The 27,095-nt window shown below is 32.6% G+C and overlaps 1 protein-coding gene across 1 annotated transcript in view; it reads right to left on the reverse strand.

Moving 5' to 3' along the window:
• Positions 1 to 27,095, reverse strand: part of LOC118183557 (uncharacterized) — a 166,059-nt gene that overhangs the window by 94,597 nt on the left and 44,367 nt on the right. Inside the window, exons 3-5 of the mRNA XM_085807772.1 lie at positions 15,522 to 15,678; positions 8,608 to 8,719; positions 5,185 to 8,516 (exon numbers count right to left, since the gene is read on the reverse strand). Of these exons, the coding sequence (XP_085663898.1) occupies positions 5,185 to 8,516; positions 8,608 to 8,719; positions 15,522 to 15,678 (3,601 nt within the window). The remainder of the gene's footprint in view (positions 1 to 5,184; positions 8,517 to 8,607; positions 8,720 to 15,521; positions 15,679 to 27,095) is intronic.

A 27,095-nucleotide genomic window follows, 5' to 3' on the forward strand; every position in this document is an offset into this window, starting at 1 on the left:
CTCAGATGACATTTTCAATGGCCATTTATCATAGCCAACGTCTTTTAGTGGATAGTGGAGCCAATGTATCCCTGATTCCAGCAACTACAGGAAGGAACTATGCCATGTTCCCATACATTATATGCTGGCGATAACACAGATATCCCAACTATGATGTAAGAAAAGACACAATAACACGCCGAATAAATACTAATTCAGAAGTCAAACAACAAAAATCAGCGTTATATTTACAAAATTTTCACAGGACTAGTTTCGATGGTTTTACCGAACCACCATCTTCAGCTGCAAAACCGCAAATGAACAAGATAGGAAATAATGATTAGATAAGATAAGAAAGCCTGGACAAGAATAAGCAAGTGGCGCCATCTGTTGGTAAAACCAGAACTAAAACATAATTTCTTTAAAGGCCGAAGGCAAATTTGGATTGGAATTAGGATCGTTAACTAGAACAGAAAGATTTTTATGAATGTGAAATGCCTCTAGAAAATCCAGTTCTCCAATGGAAGATGTTTTTTGAATAATTTTGGCAGCAGAAAAACTGAAAGTGTGGTTTTCGGACCAACAATGTTGAGCAACAGAAGACTTCTGTGTTTCCCTTTTTCTAACATATGCCTCATGTTCTCCTCATGTTCAAACACATTTTGTTTTCCAAAATAAATATTACAAGCAAACTGAGGGATTAGCCATGGGAAGCCCCCTCAGTCCCATCCTGGCTGATATCTACATGCATTATTATGAATCAAAATTGTTTGAAACTTTAAACTTCCCGGCATGGTTCCGCTACGTAGACGACACTTTTACTCTGTTTGAAGGTAATAAAGATGATTTAAATAAAGTTCTTTCAATAATGAATTCTATTGATCCTGCGATTCAGTTCACTTTTGAACTTGAGACTTGCAATTCTCTTCCGTTTCTCGACATTCTGGTCACACGTAACACATCCAACTTCAGTACTACGGTTTACCGTAAACCTTCATCGGTTTGCCTTCCACCACACTTTAAATCATGTCATCCGACTAAACAAAAGTTAGCTTCATTTTATTCCTATGTTTTCCGTGCTCTTCAAGTTTGCTCCTCCAAACTAGCCCTTGATGAAGAACTAAAGTATTTAAAAGCAATAGCTATTGACAGGGGCTTTTCACCCAACATTATTAATCAAGCAGTTAAAAAATTCTCATCTCAACACACTAAAAGGCACAATCTTGTTTTAGGAGATTATAAAAATTCTGTTGTCATTCCCTTCTTTCCATCAATTAGCTATAAAGTTGCACATATTTTGCAGAAATTTAACTTTCGGGTTGTTTATTCTCCCATCAATAAAATTCCGAGTTCCATACTCAAGGACCCCATTCCGGATATGAATTCCTGGGGTATTTATAGGATTCCTTGCCAGTGTGGTTTAATTTACATTGGCCAAACTAAGAGAGCCTTAAAATTTCGCGTCAAAGAACATGAGGCATATGTTAGAAAAAGGGAAACACAGAAGTCTTCTGTTGCTCAACATTGTTGGTCCGAAAACCACACTTTCAGTTTTTCTGCTGCCAAAATTATTCAAAAAACATCTTCCATTGGAGAACTGGATTTTCTAGAGGCATTTCACATTCATAAAAATCTTTCTGTTCTAGTTAACGATCCTAATTCCAATCCAAATTTGCCTTCGGCCTTTAAAGAAATTATGTTTTAGTTCTGGTTTTACCAACAGATGGCGCCACTTGCTTATTCTTGTCCAGGCTTTCTTATCTTATCTAATCATTATTTCCTATCTTGTTCATTTGCGGTTTTGCAGCTGAAGATGGTGGTTCGGTAAAACCATCGAAACTAGTCCTGTGAAAATTTTGTAAATATAATGCTGATTTTTGTTGTTTGACTTCTGAATTAGTATGATGTAAGAACTCTAAATCATGACTTGGGACTCAGATGACATTTTCAATGGCCATTTATCATAGCCAAGGTTAATACAGGTATCACTGGGGCTGATTTTCTAAATCATTTTCAACTACTTATTGATATTCATAACAGAAAATTGATCGATGGCGTTACTCAGTTTGTAGAAACATTAGGTATTTTTTGGAAGCAGGAAAGATGAAAAATTAACAACAACCTTTGCCAGGAATCTAACCACGGACCTCTGAAATACTGGCTTAGCATGGAGAACCACTACACCATGCTAAGAGAGTGGGAGAAATACCTTATATACTCCCCTTTATAAAGAGCGACTGGGGTTTTTAGGGGACCCAATCGCCAAATCATGGGTGTGGAAAAACCTCATCCAACACCCTTTTAGTTTGGGCACCACTGTAGAAACATTAGGTAATTTTTTATAAGCAGGAAAGATAAAAAATTAGCAACCACCTTCGTCAGGAATCGAACCACGGACCTCTTAAATACCGGCTCAGCATTCAGAACCACTACAACACAAAGGCACACTAGGAAAGTGGGAGAAATACATTAGAAGTTATCCATAAAGGCTGCAGTTAGGTCTATCTCAGATGAACTCATCATCAGCATACTGAATAATAACCATAACTGAAAGTCTTATGAATTATTTAAATCTTACCCAGACTTAACTAAGCCTCAAGTAAACATGATGTGAAGCATCACATAACAACCAAAGGGGTGCCGGTGCTTTCATGAGCCTGTCCATTTGATTCTGAAAAACTTGCCTTAACAAGCAAGAATTCCCTACATTTAGTCAGTAAAGAGGATTGAACAGTTACAGCCTAGATTCCTAAAAATCGAAGATTTTCATCTTATCTTGTAAGTTAAAAATATATTTTCAAAGATTGATCTAGTAAAAACATACTATCAGATACCAAATGCTGAAGAAAACAAACCAAAGAATGCCATAATTACCCTTTTCGGATTATTTGAATTCAACGTTCCGAGTTTTGGACTCAGAAAAACACCAGCTACCTTTCAGTGTTTCATTAACGAAGCTTTCTTCGGTTTGGATTTTTTATTCCCATATTAAGATGATGTGTTAATAACATTATCATCTGAAGATGAACACAAACAACATCTGCAGTTAGTGTTTGACAGACTGAGTAAATTTGGCCTTCACATTAATATATCTAAATCTATTTTGGGAGTAGACCAAATTGAGTTTCTGGGTACTCTGATTACTGCTAAAGTCCTCTGCCTAGCAAGGTCCAAGTCAGCTTAGAATACCCACTACCTGTGACCCTACGACACTTGCACACCTTCTTGGCTATAAAATTTTATCGCAGGTATTTGAGAAATGCTGCTCAAACACATGCACCACTGCAAGTTTTTAAAGGGTTCAAAAAAGAAAGATAAAAGTCCCATGGACTGAGGCAATACAAAAATTAGAAAAATGCAAGCAAGATTTAGCTAATGCTGCCCTTTTGTTTCCCATCACCTGGACTTCCATTATCATTGTGCACTGATGCATCAGACTGGGCTATTGGCCCTGTACTACAACAATTTGAAGGAAACTGGAGGCCAACTGCTTTCTATTCAAAGAAATTGAATGACACTCAGAAATCTTAAAACACCTACGATCGAGAACTCTTGGGTGTGTACTTTTCAGTAAAACATTTCAAGTATACCCTGGAGGGTAGAAAATTTGTAATTGTAATGAATCACAAGCCATTGACCTTCACCTTTAAGCAAGAAAATGAGAAAGCACCCATGAGACAACTGCGTCAACTACAATACATTTTGCAGTTCAACACAGATATTCAGCATATTAGTGGAGAAGAAAATGTGGTTGCAGACACTCTATCACAGATCTTTGTTATTGAAAGATCTAATGGAAAGAGACAGACACGACACTTAAATTTATCCAGTACATACTTCCATCTTCAGAAGTTTTAGGCTGTGATACCTCACAGAAGAAGATTGGGCTTTATATTCCAGCTAGTTTCAGGAGAAAACCTTTTGATCAAATTCATGGTTTTTCACATTCTATCATTAAATCTAGCACTAAACAAATGGCTGCTAGTTTTGTGTGGTCTGGAATGAAAAAAACAAAAGATTGGGCCTAAGCATGTATCATGCCAAAAATGTAAAATTACTAAGTATACCAAATCTAAATTTGTGAAATTCCCAGAACCAGATACTTGTTTCAGCGTATTGCATATCGATCTCATTGCCCCATTACCCCCTTCAAAAATGTGTACATATATTGCTTAACCTGCATCGACTAATTTACAGCTTTTATTTCAATCATCCCATTACCATACATCACTGTAGAAATTGTAAGCAAAGCCTTTGAGCTGGATTTAAGCCATGAACCTTGAGCACTGGATTTGCAGATCTGCATTTCATATAAAATTATTATGGAACAAGGAGCCCAGTTTCAATCACAGTTGTTCAAGAGTTTGGCTGTAATATGTGGGGCTAAAGTCCTTCACACTACAGCATACCATCCCCAATGTAATGGGAAAATCTGCTTTACAATGTGACACAAATCACTAGATTGCCTAAATTTTGTATGGAACAAACATTAAAATACCTGGTGAATTTTTTGATCCACACGATTTCAAAGTTGATCCTACTACCTTTCTGGGTAAGCTGCTACACTACATGGATAACATATAACCAATCAAAACACAGTGTGCTACCCATCAGAAAGTTTTTGTCCACAAAGATTTAAAGTCATGCTCTCATGTTTTTCTGAGAACAAAGTGAAAAAGCCACTTAAACCAACTTGTACGTGTCCGTTTCAAGTACCTGACAAAAATGAGAAATATCTTTTGTTCTCGTAAAAGGGAAAATGGTTAATATTTTTCTGTTGACAGACTAAAGCCCACTTCCAGCATCAAGAAAATCATCAAAAGGGTGTCTTGAATTTTTTTGAGCCCTTATATTAATAGATTGAAATTTTTTTGAGCCCTAATATTAATAGATTTAACACAAACTGGAATATATACTAGTTTCATTTAAAAGACACATAATATATTCAAATGATAACCTATGAATTGAAAAATATTCGTGCAAAATGTTAATTCACCCTCAAAATGGCAGTCATTGAAAAATATTCCTGCAAAAGGTTAATTCACACTCAAAACAGCAGTTGCAAAGAACACACAGAAATGACAAAGGAGTACAATTAAGGACTTTTTGCCTATTTGGGCTGAAATTAAGGACTAAAAATTGTTTCCAAAAAAAAACCTAACTAAATTCAGAGAAACTAAAGATATAAAAGAAGAAAATGCAAACCTTTGAAAGTTTTTCTGACTTTTTCTTAGGAGGTTCCAGCTTTTCAACTTCACATTTGCAAGGTTTTGTATGCAAAGTGCAGAGTTCTTTAGAAACTTTATAGCCTGCCATCTGTTTCCTTTTTTTGAGAGGTAAAATCAACTTTTCTGCTTCCTCATTATTACAATTACTACATTCAGAGCAAGATTCTATGTTCTTGGAAGCTTCTGTGTTTTTTTCTGAAACCAAAATCTGCTTACTGTGAGAGATTTTACCCTCACAATCAATTTCACCTTTACCATCCTCGCTATTTATATGAGTGTCAGTTATACCATCAAGGCTTTCATTATCTACTCCTGAATTGATATCTGCATAACGAAGACATTTACGAGGTCTTCCTTTTCGAGAGCATTTACGAATCACATTGTTATAATGCTTATCCTTGACATATATAGATGTATCAGAATTTGTACTGTTTACTTGATTTTTTTCGCATACAGCTAGACAATTTGTTTGAACATCCACAGGATACTTTCTAGGTCTTCCCCTTTTTCCAGTTTTCTTAGCAATCATCTGTACAGCATTTTTTTCCAATCTTTGAGGATCTTTTTCTCTTTTCTTTGATTCAAGTGTAACATAATCTTCATGTTTTCTTTTTTTCACCCTTTCACTCTTACGGATAACAGGACTAGTATTTTTGTCTGCTGACACGGTGTTATTTATCAAGGGAGACAAATTCATTTCTTCAAACATGGCTGAATTACCATTTGATTGCACCTGTAAAGAGAAATCTGAATTCTGATTATTCTCCACATTCTCAGAAAAGCTAGAACTTTCAACAGAAGCGTTCTGTTTGGAACTTTCTTTTGGGTATTTTCTAGGCCTGCCTCTAGGTCTTTTGATCTTAATTTCGTTTGAAGGCTGCTTACATTCCTTGCTTTCATTATGCACATTATTCAAAACAGTATTTACTATATGTTTCGCACCAGATAAATTTGAACTATCTAAACAATCGTGAATAGATTTACTTTGCAGCTCATAATTTTCTGGAGAGCTGTGTTTATCACTTTCAGAATGAACAGGAGTTACACAACTATCAGCTGAACTTCTGGCAGGCCCGGGATAATGCACAGATTCTGACACTAGCTGCTCATTCACAGATTCGGGCTGCTTAGCATCATTTTCAACACAATTCACAAACAGCTCATTATTTGAGATTTCTTCAGCCTTTTCAGGACAAGGCAGTTCATCAAGTGGCAGCATTTGAGTTTCAACAGGCTTCAAAACCTCAGGATTACGATTATATTCATCACCAATTAATTGACAAGTGTTATTTATAAATTCTGAATCTTTACTTTGTATTTGAGTTTCATTAACACCTTCAATCAAAATTTCCATGTGATTTATAGAATTTTCTGGAAAATTATTAGTTATGCATTGTAGATATACATTTTCAGAATGTGCATTGTCTTTCTGTGTAGACTCTACACTAAGTAAATTACCATCATGATTAACTTCATTCATATTAGCACTGTTATTTTTATTGAATGATTGCGAAACAGACAGAGAAGCATCATTTTCCGAAACACACGAAGAATAATTATGGTCATCAACTTGTGAACATTTAACAGGAATTTCTTCACCTTTAGGTGAGCTTTTCATACATGCTGCCAAGCAAAGAGATGTAAGATCTCCGGTCAAAGTATCCTTTCTAATTACTTGTGTTTCAGATTCAGCACAATGGACAACTTTATTCAAAGGTTCCCTTCTTAAGCCACGTATCTGCCTACTTCTGCATTTCAATTTTACTTTTCTTAAATTTGCTTTAGATTTTCGTTGTACTTTTCTGTATCGTTGATGATTGACACTAGTGAATTTTCTACGTCCAACTTTTCGCTTAATATTAGATACACATTTTTTGTTTTTCAAATGTTTTGGCACTTTAGAGTACTTTTGCTCACCTTTTAGTTTTGAAGCTTTATTTTCAGAATCTTGGAGTTTTCCTTGGACCTCGGTCACATCAGTTCTTATTTTAGGTGGCCTGCCTCTTTTCCTCTTTATTGGAACATCCACAGTAGTTGGTTGCTTGATACCATCTTCTTTACTGTGCTTTGAAATTTCATTAGAACCTTTCACATTCTGAACTTTTTTCTTTTTCACTACACGTGGGCTATTTTCACATACAGACTTTCCCTTTTTATCCACAAATGTGGTGTTTTTAACTAAAGTATCAAAATCAACCACTGGTAAAATATCTTGAGAATGTGTTTTTTCAAAATCTGGAACGGTTTTCCCATATGTAATGATGTTGCCAATTTTCAAAGGCTGCTTTCGCACACACAGTGCTTCATTTTTTCCACAACTCGTACTTATCTGATTACTTCTACTATAACATGTCACCCTCTGTTTGGGAGGACTAACACTCCCATTAGATACAGTCACTATATTATTTTCAGCAGATACTGGTAATTTCTTGGGAGTACTTGTATTATTTGACCCTAGATTGAAAATTAAAGCATCAGTATAACTTTTTCTGTTTTGACTAACCTCTACTAGGGATTCATTATCTTTAACAGGACATTCTTGATTTTCAGGTGATGTGTGTGAATTACAAATATCAGATTCCAGAAGAGTGAATTCTCTGATATCTGTTCTCATTTCATTAGATACTTCATTTTCTGAAATGCTTAATGAAACAGCAGATGTACTACTGTCATTTAACTGATGAGTATCTTTAATGCCTTCATTTTGTAATGCTAACATATAAGAAGAATCAAATGAATTAAAACCACTTCGAGAGCGCGAATAAGTTCTTCGTTCTGAAGCCCAATCTCTGGTCAGTTTCAAATATTCATTGTACCTCTTATACCGTTCCATATTCAATACAAGTCTAGACTTAGTATTTATTTTTACAGGGGCGATTTCTGCTGAATTCTCCCTTGATTCAGTACTACTCCTCTCATCATCTGAATCAAAAAAATATTTTTTGTCATCAACTATGCTTTCAGTTAGGAAAAGCTTCCTTTTCCTTTGCTTTGGAAATTTAATTTCTGTAGCCTGGTGTAATACTTCAGCTGTTTTAACAACATCATCTACAGAATTTATTTTATGTACTATGTTATCAAATTTGACACATTTTTTGAATTCCCTTATATTTTTAATAGCAGTTTCTTCAATAGACTTCATTTTGTGCTTCAAAATTGCACTTTTGGGGGACAGAAGATTTTCTTTGGATTTGGGAGAAAATTTCCGCTTTTTCAAGTATTTAAGTCTTTGAGGAATTTTTTCATCTATTTTTTGGTACCTAGCCTCATTTTCTGATATCTCTTTCTCATCAGTTTCAGGAAATTTTGCTATAATAAAAAATATGTGCAATTATTTACCAGACTAACATAAGAGCAACATATTACAAGCAAATAATTAAGAGTTAAAAAAAATAGAGACCTTTATATTCTTGAAATTTGTCTGGATGTTCAACTTCCATATGATGAAGTACAGCTTTCTGAGATGAAAATATTAAGGAATCACAATAAAGACAATGCTGCAGGTCCTTTTTCTGCAGAATTAAGAAGACAAAATCAAACATGTTTTGCTTAAACAAATTTTTTTTCATTAAAAGAAACTATTAATTAGAAAACACAGACTTATAAAAGCTTAATAATTATTTTAAAAGCATGAATAAATATGACAAAATGTTCAAAAAAAAAAATAAAAATAAAAATAAGCATTCTGAAAAACACTTTTGAACACTGAAAATGCTTGTGCTTCATTTAACACAGGACTTACAACTGTAATGACCTTGTTTGATTTTTTAATGTTACACTAAAAATTATGCAAATAATTTAACATTGCATTTTATTTAATAATTTAAAATTATGCACATAATTTAAATAAATCTTCAGACATAACACAAAACACAGCAAGCAATGTAATTCCTATTTAAGACATACATATGTGACACATTTTATTTTTTCATTTTCAACCCTTTTGTGTTTTAGAACATAGCGTAATCACTTTATCACAGAATATTGTGCATCTATAAATATGGACTTCTAACTGGAGTACTCTTTTCTTTACTGTTCTTTTTAATTTCTTATTTGGGGAGGGGGAATATTTTTACTTTAATCTTGCTATTTTTCAAGTCTTATTTAGCATTTACCAGGTACTTCGTTGGGCTGTGTCCCACTATCACTATGCTTGGCTTGTATTGTACAGTTATTTTTTACCATTTGCATAATCATTCAATTGTATTTTAATCATTAAATTTAATACAGTACTTTTTTATTACTATTTTAGAAGTTTATATACATGAGCTCATTTAGAGTAATCTTTCATACTTTAATAATAATTAATAAATGTGTGCCAATTTTGAGTGATAAATGCAGTTGTCTACTTTGTGATATCTAATTCCAGAAGTTCAGCCAGGTAGGTTACTACAATACATGAGTCTCAATAGAATTTTTTTTTAAAAAAAGTCTGTTTTTAAGTTTTCTCTGAATAAATAAAACATTTCTAGACAGAGGACTGAATGAAGAAAATCTGCCTAGAAAAATTTAATAGCTATGGATATCTATTTTGAGAAAAATGTCCAACTGGCACAGAAAAATTACATATATCATCAACAAATCAGCAAAATTTTTTTAATTAATCTTCTCTTTAGATATATTTCATGTTTTTCTAAAGATATTAGAGACTTCTCATTTTGAATGCATGAAAATAATAATATCAGCAGCAGATATAAATAAATATCTAAATGCTTTAAAATTAAATGAGGATCTTAAAAGATACAGGCACTGTTCTTATCAATAGAATAATACACTGCTGGCCATTCAAAATGCAACACCAAAAAGGGAGCATCCAATGGGCTTGGAATTCATATTGTGTGGATGTCAACAGGACATGCATATAATTTGTGTTGCAGCGTATATGGAAATCATCTACTAGAAGAACTATAAAAATGGGAGAAGAGTAGGTTGTTTTAAAATATTGGAATTGTGCAACTTAAATTGCATAAATCACTGGAAGAAGCCTTCTGTTATGTATTTAAATTTATAACATATTGAAAATGATTAAGTAAAAATATTTAAGCCTGAAAGAAAATTCTTTAACAAATCTTGATGTTCTTACAGCTGCCCCCCCTAAAACAGATGCATTCAAATTGGGAATTTCCCAAACAGCAATGCAATTTACAAAGGAACATAAAAACTAAAAACACAGATGTCTCAATCAAGTGCTAAAATGACAGAAAATTGAGAGATAAAACTGCATTTATAAAATGGTTCCAAGCTATAATGCTAAAGCATTTATCCATTTCTAGACCTTTTTCATGAATTTGCTAAATGCTAGGAGAGTATATCACCTGATATACAATGACGAACCAAGACATTATGACCATACTGAACTGCTACTGGAGAAGGTAAAGAATCATTCTTGCACTTATTTTCCAAGTGATGGGAAAGGCTGATAATCTAAGTGAATTCGATAGAAGGCAGACTGTAATGGCCCGAAGACTCAATGAGTATCTCCAAAACTGCATGACTGCTAGGTTGTTCACAATTTACCATTGTTAGTATTTACGAAAAGTGGATAAAAGGTGGCGAAACCAGCAGTAGATGCCTAGGTGTTCGACGTTCACGAGTCACCAAAGAAAAAGAAACGTTCGCCTGGTTGGGTGAATCACCATTTTTCATACATCACGTTGATGGTCGTGTAAGTGTACAGTCTTCCAAGTGAACAATTGCTCCCCTGTACAGCAGGTCGTACACAGGCTGGTAGTGGGAGTAATGCTTTAGGGGACATTCTCATAGACTGCTCTGGGACCCTTAGTTGCGGTAGAATGGACCATGAAAGCTACAGACTATCTGAACATAACTTGGAATGGCATCTGTCTTCCCAAGCGGAAAAAGAATATTCCAGCAGGACAACACCCCATGTCACAAGGCTCAAATTGTGTTGGAGTGGTTCGAAAAGAATAAGGATGCATTCCAATTAATGTCCTGGCCACCTACCTTGCTGGATCTTAACCCGATAGAGCACATTTGGGATGTCATGAGCAGCAGCTCAGAGCTCAAACACCACCACATTGGAGTATTTGGACTTTACGTGACCACTGCTTAAACATTTGGCACAAACTGTCTCCATTCATGTACCAAGAACCTGTGGCACCATGTACCAAGAAGAGTTGCAGCGGATTTGCAGACCAAAGGTAGCACAACGCGTTATTGAGTAGGTGGTAAATGTTTTGGTTCTTCAGTGTATATGAGCATGCAATTACAAAAAAGTCCATACTGAATTAAAATGTAACTTTCATTTTCATTCAAATGGAAACTTTTTAAATATATATTTTGTGTACCAACCACTAAATTTTCATTTTCTTTTAATTCAGTGTGTTTATGAAATATAACAGATATCAGACTTTTTTTTTTGCTTCTCAGATTACTGAAGATTAATGAATCTAACAAACAAATTCATTAAAACTTTGTTGCCCTGCCCATAAATTCTTGAAGCGCTGGTTGCAATTCAGGTTTTACACTATCTTTATGTCTTTAACAAAAATGCAAACAAATTTTCCATAAAGAAAGAGAAATTCTATAAGTTTTCCAAGAAAGAGTCAACAAATAACTGAATACTCTTAAATTCTCTGCAAACCTGATAGAAATATTCAACTCTACACTGATTACAAGGCAGGTGTCAATGACTATCCTGTATATGCTAATATCCAATTTGCCAAAGAAAGATACATTGAGTAGTCTAAAAAAATTTGAAATAATCCTACAGCTAGCAAGGAAAGTTTTCCAACTCTGAAGTATTTTTATTTTGGAGAAAATATACAGGTTATCTATTCATCCAGAAACACATAATAGTAAAAGATGGTAGCAGCTAATATCTTATAATAATAAAAAAGTTATTAAAAAGGAATTTAAATTAAATGGTGAGCTTTCTAACAAAATTTGGTACAATTTCAAAAAATTATAAAACATCAAAAATAGCATTGTCTTGTTAAAATAGTTTTTGTATATTTTTAGTATCTTTTTTATATCACTTTAACAATTTAATTATTTTGACATTGCGCATATTATTAGGATCAGTTAAATTATTCCTGTTCACCAGCAAATGAGCAGAAGTACTTACAGTTCTCTGGGTATAGCTTTATTTTATCATTTTGTTTCATTTTCAGTGTAGGGTTAACTTGACCTTTAAAGTGATTTGGTGGGCAAAAGTACTCTTGATTCTACACACTTAGAAAGAAAGCTATTAAGTTCAAATTAGCCAATACTTTTCTTTTTGAGACAGCTCAATTTCTATCATGGAAAAAAAAAAAAAAAAAAAAAAAAAAAAAAGGGGACACAGAAATAAAGTTTTTAATCAAAAAGAAAGTAACGATTTTCAAAGTCTTAAGGTCTTCCCCCCCCCCAAAAAAAATATTCACAAGAAGTTTCTTCTAGCTGTATACTGTAGTCTATTTGCTGAACAATAATTATTCTTTCTGTCTTGTTTGCGTTACCTTATATATATTCACTTTAACAATTGTCATGCATTTGTAAATATTTTAGTTTATTACGCAGCATATAATTTTAATATGCAGTCAACTCTGCCAAATTCTAGAAATTAATAGATATTAGATGAGATTTTAATTCTAAACTATGCCTTTATTTCGAGATAAAATGCAGTCAGGTTAAGATTATCCAACCAGCCATTTGAAATTAACAGACTTTAACCGAGAGGATATGAAACTGAAAAATCTCATTTCTGAGATTTTAAATGACCAGGAAAATTACATTTGACAATAAAGTAGAAAAATCCTCAATGCAGCATCATAAATTGAAAAGAATTAATAAATTTTGGAAGATCACATTCGCTATGGGGGTTGGATGCCCATGCTGCCATCCCATTTACCGGGATTAGGATCTGAACCCACACTGAACTGCGTTTAGCAAATTTTGCCACTCAGCTGCTGGTGGACTAGCATTTCTGAAATTTTGACTCAATTCATAGTTGCAGCCAACTACTATAAAATAAATTACTGCTCTGTTTTTTTTATATGGAGAGGATATGAAACTGAAAAATCTCATTTCTGAGATTTTAAATGACCAGGGAAATTACATTTGACAATAAAGTAGAAAAATTCTCAATGCAGCATCATAAATTGAAAAGAATTGATAAATTTGGAGGATCACATTCGCTATGGGGGTTGGATGCCCATGCTGCCATCCCATTTACCGGGATTAGGATCTGAACCCACACTGAACTGCATTTAGCAAATTCTGCCACTCAGCTGCTGGTGGACTAGCATTTCTGAAATTTTGACTCAATTCATAATTGCAGCCAACTACTATAAAATAAATTACTGCTCTGTTTTTTTATAACTATACCTCATCTATACTATGCATTCAAGCTTTCTACAGTAAAGATAGTTCCAAAAGTTCTTTTATTTTGGCCTCTTTTTCAAAGACTAAATTTATATCAATTTTCATCATCCTTTCATTTTAAGTTAATTGTGCACTGAGTGCCAAAATATCTATCTACCTTTCACCTTTTGTCTTTCCAATTATCATTTTATATATGCAATGAATGAATCAATCAGCTTGGCAACTTTATAAATTTTCAAAACTATTTTCGAAAATTTAGAAAGTCAATGATAGTGCTGTATCGCCAAATCTTGAAATTTTTACAATTCCTTACCTACAGAATATTAGCAGCAATAATTTTTACTATTATGTTTTGTTAGATGAACAGTTTACAAGCTTTTTTCTCCAAGAAATAGTGAGACTTTTTTTGCTAAGAGAACCTTCCTCGTTAGGGATAAGACAAACTAGAGCTAGCCCAATGACCAATATCAAATAAAAGGCATAAAAACTGCTTCCAATGACTTAAGTCAAATTACTTACCAAACTCTTCAGGACAAGTCCAAAACCGTAACAAACTTTGACATATTTGATAATAGGAAAACAATATAAGAATGCCAAAATAATCTTGAGTTGTGCTTTTAGAGACTGAAATAGTAACATCATTTTAATCAAAGTAAATGCTCACTTTTTTATGAATGAATTGAACATTTAGGATATACGCAAAAATGTAATGAAACTTTGAAGCAACTGGGTTAAGGATATGCAAAGGCATTTTGCTGAATTACTGCTTCTTAGGAAATATGATTTGCTATTCTCAATTCTTACCAGACAAGTCTTCATTGATTTACATTTTTTGGTAGCTTTTTTTCATCAGAATACTATTGACAAACAACAGAATACGAATCTACTAAATTTTCATTTTCTTTTTATTCAGTGTATTTATGAAATATAACAGATATCAGACTTTTTTTTTGCTTCTCAGATTACTGAAGATTAATGAATCTAACAAACAAATTCATTAAAACTTTGTTGCTCTGCCCATAAATTCTTGAAGCGCTGGTTGCAATTCAGGTTTTACACTATCTTTATGTCTTTAACAAACTGAAGTTAAAAACAGCAAGCAACAGTACCTTTCCTGTGCATGATACCCACTTACAAACTTTAATTTGAATATCGCAAGCAGAATCGTAGATGAAAGCATTTAATACAGGAAACTGCAGATAATTTATAACACAGAAAGATAATTAGGAAGTAGGCATGCACTCAAAAAGCTACATTTTACACATGAATTGAAAAGAAAAAAAAAAATTACGCGTGTTGTTAGAGAATCCACGATAAATGTTCATGCAATAAAAATACGAATAAATGCTATTACACAATTTTAAAGTATTCCATTCCTTTCCCATATGCCCATTTGCAACACAAGTCACAATAACTTCTGCCATACCATTCTGTTTTTAAAAAATTACATATGAATTAAAAAATGACGGTGTACTCCAAACGTTGGTTTACAAGGCTGGATGGATAATTTTCAGAAGATCTAAATAACTTGGTTGACCACAGCTTTCGGATGTACTGACAGTTAGTTTTAACAGATGTCATTAAGCACAAATATATCTTTTAATGCCAATAAAAATTGTTAGTATTTAATTCGTCAATTTTAACCAACCTTTGCATTCCGTAATATTGATGGCACAAAACAGTTACTGCACAATGAACAATTAATTATTGAAAATTTTAAAATAATAACCACCAAATTTACTGGCCTTCAGTTTTTTTCTATCACACCATGTGAAAAGTAAAGTAATTTAGCAGCTTACAGTGACTGTACCTATTTTAATTTAAAATACTAAATACTGCAGATGGAAAATTTTGATAATAAATGGGAAGACATTTTAAAGAAAAATTTCTGCTTTTATGTGAACTATATATATATAAAAGTTTCAATAAGCGAATTCAATAACATCAACAAACTAATGCTTAATCATAAATACTGGAAATATAACTCACGCCTGTGCACCACTTGTAATGAGTCTGAAAATTTGCAACTGTAACAAACGTCTGGCAACAACCAGGCATTGGACACTCTAAACGACCACTCTTTTCCAAATCTTTGGCCCATTTTGCTTTCAATTTTGCAGAAATTCGACGAGCTTTCATATTCCCTCTAAAATGCGAGAAAATCATGATCGTCAAATAAAATTATTCATATATACAATAACATAATACAAAAAAAAAAAACCCTCATTACTATTAATATTATTTTTTTAATGTGTATAATGCAGTAAAAACATGACTATCTGGTAGTCAACTAAATCTCAAGAAAGCTCAAGTAATCAGAATATTTCCAAATTTTAAAAACTTTTTTAAATATAAAATTAAGCAAATAAGACCTGTAACATTGTTATAAAGCATGACTAAGGCTATAATTCAAATCAAGCAAAACTGTAGAGTGATTTAGCAGCAAAAATGAAAACGTGTGACACGATGCTTTGGCTTTACGTAAAACCAATTATTTCTTGACATGTTGGTTATTTAACCCTTTAAAGGGCACTGGATATATACAGGTTGTTTGTCAATTTTTTAACCTCCGAAAAAATGCTAATTTCTCTACACCAAAAGCTTCATGTGAATAATTTCATGTGAAATCCCTGTTAATCAATAAAATTTATGGGAAAATTGATACATGTGTCAAAATTTAAGAACTGTTTCTAAAAAAATATACATCCAACAGAAGTACTTTATATTGTCGTATATTTTTTAATATTTGGCCATGTGACGGGGTGCCCAGATGTCAAGGGCACCCCTGGCTATCTGTCTCTATTAGTTGTATAATGAGGATTACTTCATACACATAAGTTACTAACTTTTATAGTAGAACCAATTTATATCTGCTTTAAAAATTTAAATGACTTAAAATTATTTAGGTTGTAAATGAGCAGAAATACCAACAGAATTACAAAAATGTGTACAGGACAGGGAAGGGATTTTATTAAATTTGAATGCATTGTGGCGCCATCTATTGCTCATATTACAAACTAGTTTTTACAATATTTTAATAATTAAATCTGAAAAAGCATAAAGCCTTTTTAAGGGTCTTTAAGTCACGTTTTTTACGTACAACTTTAATGACAACAAATCCATACTATTTTCTTCAAATCCTGGGACATACACATTAAGAAAGGCTGTAGTGGACTATGAAAGATGAACTTCAAACTGCATGTTTTAACCCTTTAAAGGGCACTGGTATATAATATATCCCGGTTGTTTGTCAATTTTTTAACCTCCGAAAAAATGCTACACCAAAAGTCATAATCGTAAGTTTCTCTACACCAAAAGCTATAATCGTAAGTTTCTAGTGTTTCCTTTCAATTCTAAAAGGCAACACCACTCTATGAATGTTCAATATTTTGCAGTTATGAAATTAATATACCTTGTTCCAGGGTATCAAGTTTGAATATTGATAAATTCTATTGGAGGGGAAGAAAAAATTCAAAATCTGTAAATATATGACATACACATGCTGAACCTTTTATATTTACTGCATTTCAATCAAAACTGATAATTAAAAGGAGATTATGTACACACTTTTAAATACCGGTATATAATATATACCGGCGCCCCTACTGAGGGTCAATAGATGGCAGCACCAGGCTTCTCCTTCTCTACTCTGTGAGATGACAGAATTTTTTTACATTATAATAGTTTATGATGTAATAATTTGTTTATGATTAACTTACAAGTTGTTTAGAATTCAGTATTATGTTCATGATTAACTTACAAGTTGTTTAGAATTCAGTATTATATTCATGAAGGGATGGGGAGTTTATTGACCCTGCACTAGGAATGAATACAGGTATATTTGCTTCTTTTTATTCTTTTTTTTACTCCACTTGAGTTTCATTCGTCTCTATTTAGCTAAAATTTTAACTTCAGCACTTCACCCTTTTCCAAGAAAAGACTCATCGAATTCAAAATTGCCGTCTGGGGTCAAAATTTTACACTATCATAGGGGTTAACCCATTAGCCGCTGCTGTTGTGTTGACGCAATGGTCAAACTAAATGCATATATAAATATAACTACCTGAGATATTTAATACCAGCAGATGATTTTATGTAGGGAATATTATGAAGATTATTTCTGAAAAAAAAATATTTGCCTTCAACAATCATTTTGTTTATAATAATTAATCTCATACTTTAAGCAAAATTTTCGACCGGGTATTTTTGCTGAAAATATTTAACGAAAGAATCGCCGTCTTTATGAGTGATCTATTTTTAGTCAAGGTCACCATTTATCAGAACATTACATCAGTCAGATGTTTATATTTGTGTTGGGAAGCAAGGAAAAACAGGTGTTGCGTCCACGCAACGTCAGCAGGAAACAGGTAGTTAATCTCCTTTATCACTCATTCCTTTCTATGTTCTGGTTGTTTAAAAATGCCTAGAACGAGGTATCTTACATTAGAAGAAGCCCTTCAAAGATTTTTTGATGAAGAAACAGATAATGATAATGTTAATAATGACCAGAATGAAACTGATATTGTTGTTGTTCCCCAGAAATTGCAGAGGTTAGTGACAAAGAAGAAAGGTGGTGTGGTGTGGTGCATTTAATTATGGCAAAGCACTCTAGGGCTATCTGCCTAAGGGGAGGGATGCCTTTGTGGAGGACTTTCTAAGGGAAACTGGCTCGTATACACGTTACACATGAAAAAAACCACGAAAACACCCATGCAGCCAGCCCGTTCGCTTGATTCGAACCTCAGTGTTCTACCAGTGTTCAGTGACTTTACCGCTCGTCCGCTGGTGGGCCTAACAAAGAAGAAAAGAATGGCAATGTTTTAAATAATGATATTTTACCAAATGATACTGCTGGGGAAGTTGAAATTCACGTAAAGAAGTAAGTTTCAGCCTTCTAAAAGCAGTTATAGTCATACTTAAAAAATTTAAAAAGCAGAAGACTGAAATCTTGAAGTGGATAAAAAAGGAACTGTTAGTTATGTCTCAGGAAGAACATGAAGAAAGAGATAGAAAAGAAATTATAAAAGACAAAATACAAGGTAAAACTAGTGCACAGATTTTCAATTTTCTTTTTGGTTTAGACATTTACTCTCTTCTCGTTGAACAGTGAACAGACAAATATATACGGTCAGCCAAAAAAAAAAAAAAAAAAAAAAAAAAGAAAAAAGGCCAGAATTTACTGCATCTGAAGCCTATAAGAGAAGATTCATTGAAATATTTTTACTTACAGGATATCATTCTTTACCTCAAGAAAAAACGTATTGGTCTTTTGATAAGGACATTTCTGTTCCTGTTGTACGAGAATTGATATCACGTTTGCAGTACAGGAATATGAAGCAGAATTTGCATTTGACAATACAGATAAATTACATGAGGTGAGACTGTATCTAAACTTACTAAATATCACCACTTTTTACTATTGGAAATATAAAGTCGCTTTTAGATTTCAGACGCGAGAATGCATTATTCCTTTTGCAAACTCCTACTGAGAGTGTAGAATTAGCCAGAAATAGATCAGCAGCAGGAAGACCTAGTAAATTCAGCATTCAAAAACCATTGCATGGAGATGGTAGACATTTTATCGTAAAGTCCGCTGATGGCTATGGTACTCTTTGTTGTAAAGTGTATCATAGCCGAACTGTTTACAGATGCAAAGTATGTAATGTAGCTTTACATCATGATTGTAATCAAGCTTTTCACGCTTGAATATTTCAAATGAAATAATCTGTATTTGTAAAAGAAACACAATGTATATTTTAATATTAAATTAATTACAAGTAAGATGATTTGTAGATTTATAAAACGTTATACAGCTAAAAAGTAATCCTGCGCTCCACTCAAAAGAAACATCACACGAGTACAATCCTACTCACTAAACATCCATAGTCTTATTCCGCTGACGTTGCGCGAATGCAACACTCGCTTTTTCCACAGGTAAGAGCATTTTTTTATTTTCAATGTAAATTTATGTTATAAATGCTTAATTTAATATTTGTTATTATTTTCATGAGAAAAAAACATTCCTTGTAGTTTTGGCGGTTAATGAGTTAAATGTGGCATGTTAACCCCCAAAAGACACCTGTCGCTTCGTGTTTTCCAAAATCATAGAATCCAACGAAAATGAAAGGAGGTGATTGACAACTGATTTGTCATTCCGGAGTCATGCCTTCTTCCCTTCGTGTGGTGTGATAAGATCACACAAAGAGAAAGCTTACTTAAAAATACAGGAAATGGAAGTGCACTTAAGGTCCATCTCTTAGTGCAATCACAAAAACTGGTAATTTGAAAGCATGCTTTTATTCTTATTGTCTTTGTTAATTTCAGATGAAAGATTAGGGAATGCAAGAGAAATTTAGGATTAGGTTACAAACAGTTTTAGATGCAAACTAGAATTTATCCAAAAGTTGAAAAAGAGCCCTTGGAGGCCAAATGGGTTGAAAATCGAAATAAGAGCTTTGAGGTGTATAAAATAATATATTTGTTTAACGGCATTTCTTCCTGAACAATAAGATATATTACAACCGATATTTACAAAATATAAAAAAGTTGTCCTTACGGTCCTCGATAATCTAAAGTGTGTGTGCGTGGGGCGATTCTTGGTATCATAGCCTGAACCAAGGTTTTTTTACATATTACCTAAAGAATAAAATATGACTTCAAAAATGCAACATACTTTCTCATCTGAGTCGTAGTGTTTCATTTTTAATTTTTTTTTTTTTATTTTTCGGCTGTTATATCTATTTGTAATATTATACTCTCTCAGTTACAGCATGATACGATTTACGCATGCAGTGTCATATTTGCTAATTTTTTTTATAAAATAATATTGAATTTAAATCAAGTTCAATAGCTTTTTACCCATATTTTACATAAGTATGTTCAGCTGTCTTTTATCATCAAAGTGCATAAAAACATAAATTTTATTTTTAAAATCTTAAATTTCTACAGAAATTTTAAAAGTTTTTGTCTTCAGACTTACATAACTATATTCAAGCATCCATCTCTACAGATGCACATCAAAAGTATGCAAAATTAATTTAAAAAACAAAAAATATTGGCAGCTACCTGAGAAAAAAATGTCTTAGAGTGGCATCGGTATAAAATATATACCGGCTATCAAAATTTAGGATTTCGCTCTAGATTTTTTTTTTTAAAGTCTCAATTTTGTGTCCTTAGGGTCCATAAGTTATAGTTCATGCAAAATTTTACCACAATTTATATTATTTTATACACCGCCCCCCTCAAAGGGTTAAAAAAAAAGTAAGTTAACTGCTGTTTATCTATTAAAAAAAAAATAAAATTTGGTACTTGTCTTCAATGGAACATGCAAAAGAGTACTCTCTCTAATTTGAGGAAACCTGGCACCAAGAAAAGTATGGCTTACATGAAAATGGATAAAAGCAACATAAAAAATTATGACAAGTGACTTAAATGTTTCGTATACTATGCCCGTAACTTCTATTTGTTAATTAACTATTTCTTTAATCTTCTGTTGGAAAGATTGGTGCAGGTTTGATGAGATTGCCGCCAATTTTCACGTTCGATGGAATTTTGCAATCATGATATTTCGCCTTTGACATTTATGTCTTTTTATTCTGTTTATATCTTAACAATTTCACACAACTTTAAAGTTGGCATTTAATACTCAAGTTAATAAAAAAAATAATTACTCTTTTTATAATTTAAGACCAGAAATTTTCTCTTCCATTCATTTAGTGTTTCTACCATGAATTGCAGTTTCTATACACTCAATAATCCAAATTTTTGTATATCCTGAATTCACATTTCCTCGGCTTTCTGGATAATCAAGCTTTCACTGCATAACAATTATACATCAGGGGAAAATTCTGTACTCATTCTAATTTAGAACCATTTTTTTAAAGTCAAATAAAAATATTCTAAAACTCAGGGACAAATATTATGAAAATTTGAACAATTTTTGACCTCATCAAATATGGAAAAGCAAATTATTCATCAACATCTGGCTGGAAAATGTAAAAAAATTATAAATGAATTTTGACATACAGTATCAGTCCAAGATCCAGGTCAGGACTTCGGCGATTCCGAATTTGGGATTTTCCAGATATTAAATCAGTTTAAATCTAGTAAGGTGGCATGTAGAAATTATAAAATAAAAAATATGAAATCAGGATTTATGATCTTGCATGTATCAAAATTTACATGCCAAATATTAAAATTATGCCAAGAATTTTTTAAAGTACCTGGAGACACATCACACGACGATCTTCAGATGATCCACACACACACAGCAGATTTTATGCTAAAATATTTCAAAAATTCTTCAATAATCTTGCCAATATTCAAGAAATTTAACATGGATTTTAAAAATGCAACTTTATATTTGCATTTCAGCACATGCATTATTCCGATATCCATAGACCTTCTTACAATTTGGAGGAAAGAATACTACGGATAATTCAAATGTTGCCGAGGCTCGGGTATGAAATGATTTTCAAACCAATCATTAATTCACACTTGTGCCATTCATGCTCTTTTATTTGCATGACATATAACGGGTAAAATCTTTACCTGTTTAAATGCTCAAGGCTGTGTATTTTTTACGATTATGAAATGTTTACACTTGCGAGTTCCTGCAGCATTTGCACACATTAAAATTGTTAGTCTCGCTTTGGTATCTTTGACTCCAGTTGAAGCCTTTTCTGTAGAGGTTGCCAAGGTATTTCGCGATATATATTGCCCAAAAAGACCAGGTTCATCAGCATTCTAAATATGTTCTGGAGATAACTTTTCACTGTTAATGAGTTCAGTAAATTCATCTATAAACAGTTCAGCAGCTTCAGTATCAGCAGAAGCTATTTCACTTTAAATTTTTTACTGCTTTATACCATGGTGATTTTTAAATTTGGTTAACCAGCCTGTTGAATATGTGCACTCAGTTTTTAAGTTCTTCATGAAATATTTTGGCTTGAGCCATTAGCACTGGACCTGTCAAGGGCATGCTCTTGCTGTGATGCTCTCTGCTCCATTCAATCATCACTTTGTGATGATCATCACTTTTAACATAACCAATAATCTTTCTGTTATTCATTGCAAGTGGGGTGCCAGAATCTACAAAAAATTCAAAAAGTTCTTATGTCATAGACAGTTGACTTTCCAATGGCATACTCCTCCCATAATTTTGAAACGGATATAACATTTATTCATTTTTTCCAGCAATTCCAATTTTTATTTAATAGACATCAAAACATGCTTTCGCTTCGTAAATCCTGTTGCAGCTCCAGAATTAGAAATTCTTTTCAACATAATAGAAAATTCAAACTTTAGTTTTCATAAAATTGCTGTAATAATAACAGCCTGTAAAAAAAAAAAAAAAAAAAAAAAAAAAAAAAAAAAAACTGGTGACGAAAGATAAGTTGTTTTGTTAAATTTCGTCTTGTTTCTATCGCACACTGAGACAATTAAGTTTGAATTGTGTTAAGTTATTTATTATACTTGTGTCCATTTCTTGTACATGTTTAAGGCTTATCTGAATCCTGAATAAGTAATTTCCCACATATATTTAAGGTTTATCGATGGCTGGTGCTACATATTTTACCGCTTGATGCAGTCTCAGTGCAGTGGGTCATAAATTTTGCTACCAAGCGCCTCCAAAGTTCTAAATTTTTGCCGCCTTTAAATTTTGGGTTGCAGTGCCTTTAAATTTTGAGTTGCAGTGCTTTCCCTAGATTTAAAAAATTTTGCCATCCCTTAATTTTGTAGCTTGGTATTCTGATAATTCCAAAAATTTTGCCTTCCCTAAATTCTGCTGCTTGGTGCAGTCATACAAGTTCTGGATTTACGTGACTAACAAATCAGTTATTCTAAATTCAAATAGCACTAAATGTAAACTTTTGGCTTATGAGTATCATTAAAAAAATCACTTTTTAGCATATGGAAAGAAATTTTTGTTAAATTTTTTCTCGTCTTTCTTGGTGCCTTTCTTGGTGCATTTAACTTAAATCTGTAATCATCGGCAAGTGCAATGTCCTACTAATATATATATATATATTTTACTGTTTAGGCATCGCTGCACGAGTCAATTACTCAAATATAATGATAAATATGCACAATGAAAGCAAAATATAATAAATAATGATTCGCCAGGTTGGCATCAGGGATGTAAAATATTAGTTAAAATCAGCTATGTTTCTACGTAGAATGGTTCAGTTTGAGATGTATGCCAAGCAGATATGCAGCTAAATTATCGATCACACATATTTATGCTAAAATGATTGTTTCTTCAATAAAGAGGTATTTTACTTAGTGCCAAAGTGAAATTAAGAATTGGGACTCTCGACATTTTATTATGGGGGAGGGAATTAAATACCCATTTCCAGATAGTGGACATCCAGATCTCAGGATCTGTACTGTACTATTTTCTTAATATTTGAGTCATATACCATTATTTTTATCACATAACCTAAATGTAAGCGCTTAATATTCAAGTTAATAACAAATAAAATTACTGCTTCTACAATTTTAGACCTGAAATTTTTCCTTGCATTCATTTAACTTTATATACCTCAATAACCTTACATACCTATAAGCAAATTGTGTTAATTTTTTTTAAGATGAAATTTTGAACATAACACTGTTTCTTATGCTGCTTTTCATACAGCTTTGAATGCTTAATATATAGCTTTTCCAGATTATAAACTTCCTGTGCCCCATTGCTCCAAATATTCTCAACAAATTTAAGCTAATACTAAATTCATACTTTGGAGTCTTGACTGTTTACAGAAGCAGTTACATGCACTTGCTGAAAATACTTTCTTCTTTGATCAAAGTGGTGCATGCAATATTTAAAGTAGTAATGACTCATAATTAGCAGAAGCTTTATCCTACTATTTAGTCTTCTCATGATTAATGCCAGCTATAACTGGCATTTACAATGCTTCCCAGTGGCTAACATTATATATATCCGGCATCCACCAAATGCTTAACAGAGAGAATTTTATTCTTTCACATGATAGGATATGTGCCTATGGAATGCCTATTGTTTACATAAACTGAAATTGAGCGCAACTATACAAATCTATCTAAAATTAATCAACCACATACAGATAAAATATATGAAAACACATATTATATACAACATGCTACTAATTTTATAACCCAGTGGATGACACTTTTCGTTGAACACAGGTAAAATTATGAAGATATAAGCTGCATTAAAAATAGTAAAGTACTTGAAGCACATTGGATTGTATATGCATTCCCAATTTAAACATTCCATACAAAACGTTATTAAGTAACACTAACAAATTTTTGAAAGACCAATTATGTTCTTAGAAGCACTGTTTTTAACTTCATCCTTCAGCTATCTGCTTTTCAAGTGAAATAATTTGATGGCAGTATATGATAGTACACACAGGAGCTCTAAAAATGCCAGTCATGTGCTTTGCAATCAGTGCACACTTACCATCCCAACTAGCATAAGCCAAACTTGGGTTGGTAGGTAAACAGACCTTGCTATGCATGTCATGGACCTGCTACAGAATTTTGCCTAAATTTTCTATTCTTTATCTCATTGGCACATTTCCATCAAGTGAAACAACTCTGCAATAAGATGGCACAAGAATAAACCAATTACAGTGAAACAAATATGAACTGGCATCCAGTGAACAATTTTGCAGTGTCAGGTGCATTTTTAAGCATACATAAATTAACCTTCCTTGAAAAGCTATGGCTCAGACCCTGTTCTACACATGTGAACATGCAAAAATTTTCATGGAAAAAATTCAGTATCTGAATGACTGAATACAAAATTCATAATACTTGCCTTTCATTAAGTTTTTAATTCATCAGTTTTAATCCACTGACTGAGTAGATAAAAACTTCTAATCACAGTTTCTAAAAATTAATATACAAATGCATAAATAATCTTTGTAATTTTTCATGGTCACACAAAATCATTACTTGAGCAGCGCTCCTTTTCTTTAACCCTGCTCCTCAGATCATTTTCTTTCCATCATTCTCCAAGTGCTTGATGCTTTCCAAGGCCCTTTTAGAAAATAGGAGGCATGCATTCACACCCAAGTTCTACTAAGAGCTAAATGAGATGTTACAAGAATGACAAATTCTTGTCAATACTTTAACTAAATCTAATCGCAATCAGTTTAGGACTACCGAGAATTCCAAGTGAAATCACTAAGTACAAAAGTTGGGCTACTGCGAAAAATTACGTTTTAAAAATACTAAGCAGATATGCTCATTACATGGATAATTCACTGCAATTATCTGTTTGAATGCATTGTGTTTTATGCTGTGCATTTATTTATTTACATACAGTCAAAATATGCGTGTCCTCAAAAACATTAATTTTTTGGTATATATGTACATAATTTTATAGTCTACCTAGTAACTATTAATATATTATGATAAATAATCATTACTATAAAGAGACTACTTCCATCAAAATATACAGATCTATGATTTTTAGTAGTCTTATTTTTAAAAGTTACTAATGAAATATATTTATTCCTACAGAATTCGTATAAAAGAAAAGTTTTGTACCAATGTTTTCGGACTTCACGCTTAACTGGATGCAAATGTCAACGTTTATTTTCAGACATCGGCCAAAGACACAACGGCCAACAATGATAAGATGACAGAGAGACCTTTCCTTTTCTCTGGCAAATGAAGAACTCTCATGAGATGACTCATCTGCATACTTCTATAATTAACACCCATCCAGGATGGCAAAGTGTTTTAACATGCTTAGCTAAGGTTGCATCAATTATGAACATAATTCTTTTGATATCTTTTAAGCATTTAATTTTTTTTTAAAGTATAATTTCCGTGTAATTTTTCAGACACATCCTCTATATATTTAATAACATAATTAACATATATATGGATATACGTAATACAGTACAAAGTCTGAGAACTAGACTCGTCGGGAATTCAGCAACTCCAGATTTTGGATTTTTCCGAATACCAGATTATGAGTTTAAATCTAGTAAGATGACATGCAGAAATTATATACATAAAATAGTAGTTTATGAAATAATAATGTATTAATGACCTTAAGGAAATAAAAAAAAGGCTCAATATTTGTTTATTAAATATCTTTTTCAATGAAAGCTGCTTCTTTATTTTTTGCTAATATTTTCTTTTTAATTTTACAGATAGATTTAATTTTTATTCAGTTATAAAGTTTCATTGTTCAAGACCTATAACTGCCATGTCCAGAATTCACACTAAATGTAAATCGAAATACTTTCATTTTCAGCAACATGCCCGTCACTTTTTTTCACTATCAGTAGAGATAATTCTGTATTTAGATTATCTAAATACCACAGATTTCGCAGTTTGTACGTTGACTGTTGATTGAGGCACTGTCAATGCAATAAAAAACTTCTGCTTTACCACTTCTCCACAAAATCTAGTTATTATAAAATTTTGCTTTTTGTTTGTGATATCTGAAACCTTTCAAATCCCGTCTATCATCACAAAGCTTAGCTTTATGGTGTTTCCTATGTGTTTTACTGCCAATCCTCGCATTCCATATCATATATTATGTTCTTACTGCATTAATAT

This window comes from Stegodyphus dumicola, chromosome X1 (genome assembly GCF_044657685.1).
Source record: "Stegodyphus dumicola isolate Sdum_Otavi_A_Nest chromosome X1, ASM4465768v1".
Taxonomy (NCBI): Eukaryota; Metazoa; Arthropoda; class Arachnida; order Araneae; family Eresidae; genus Stegodyphus; species Stegodyphus dumicola.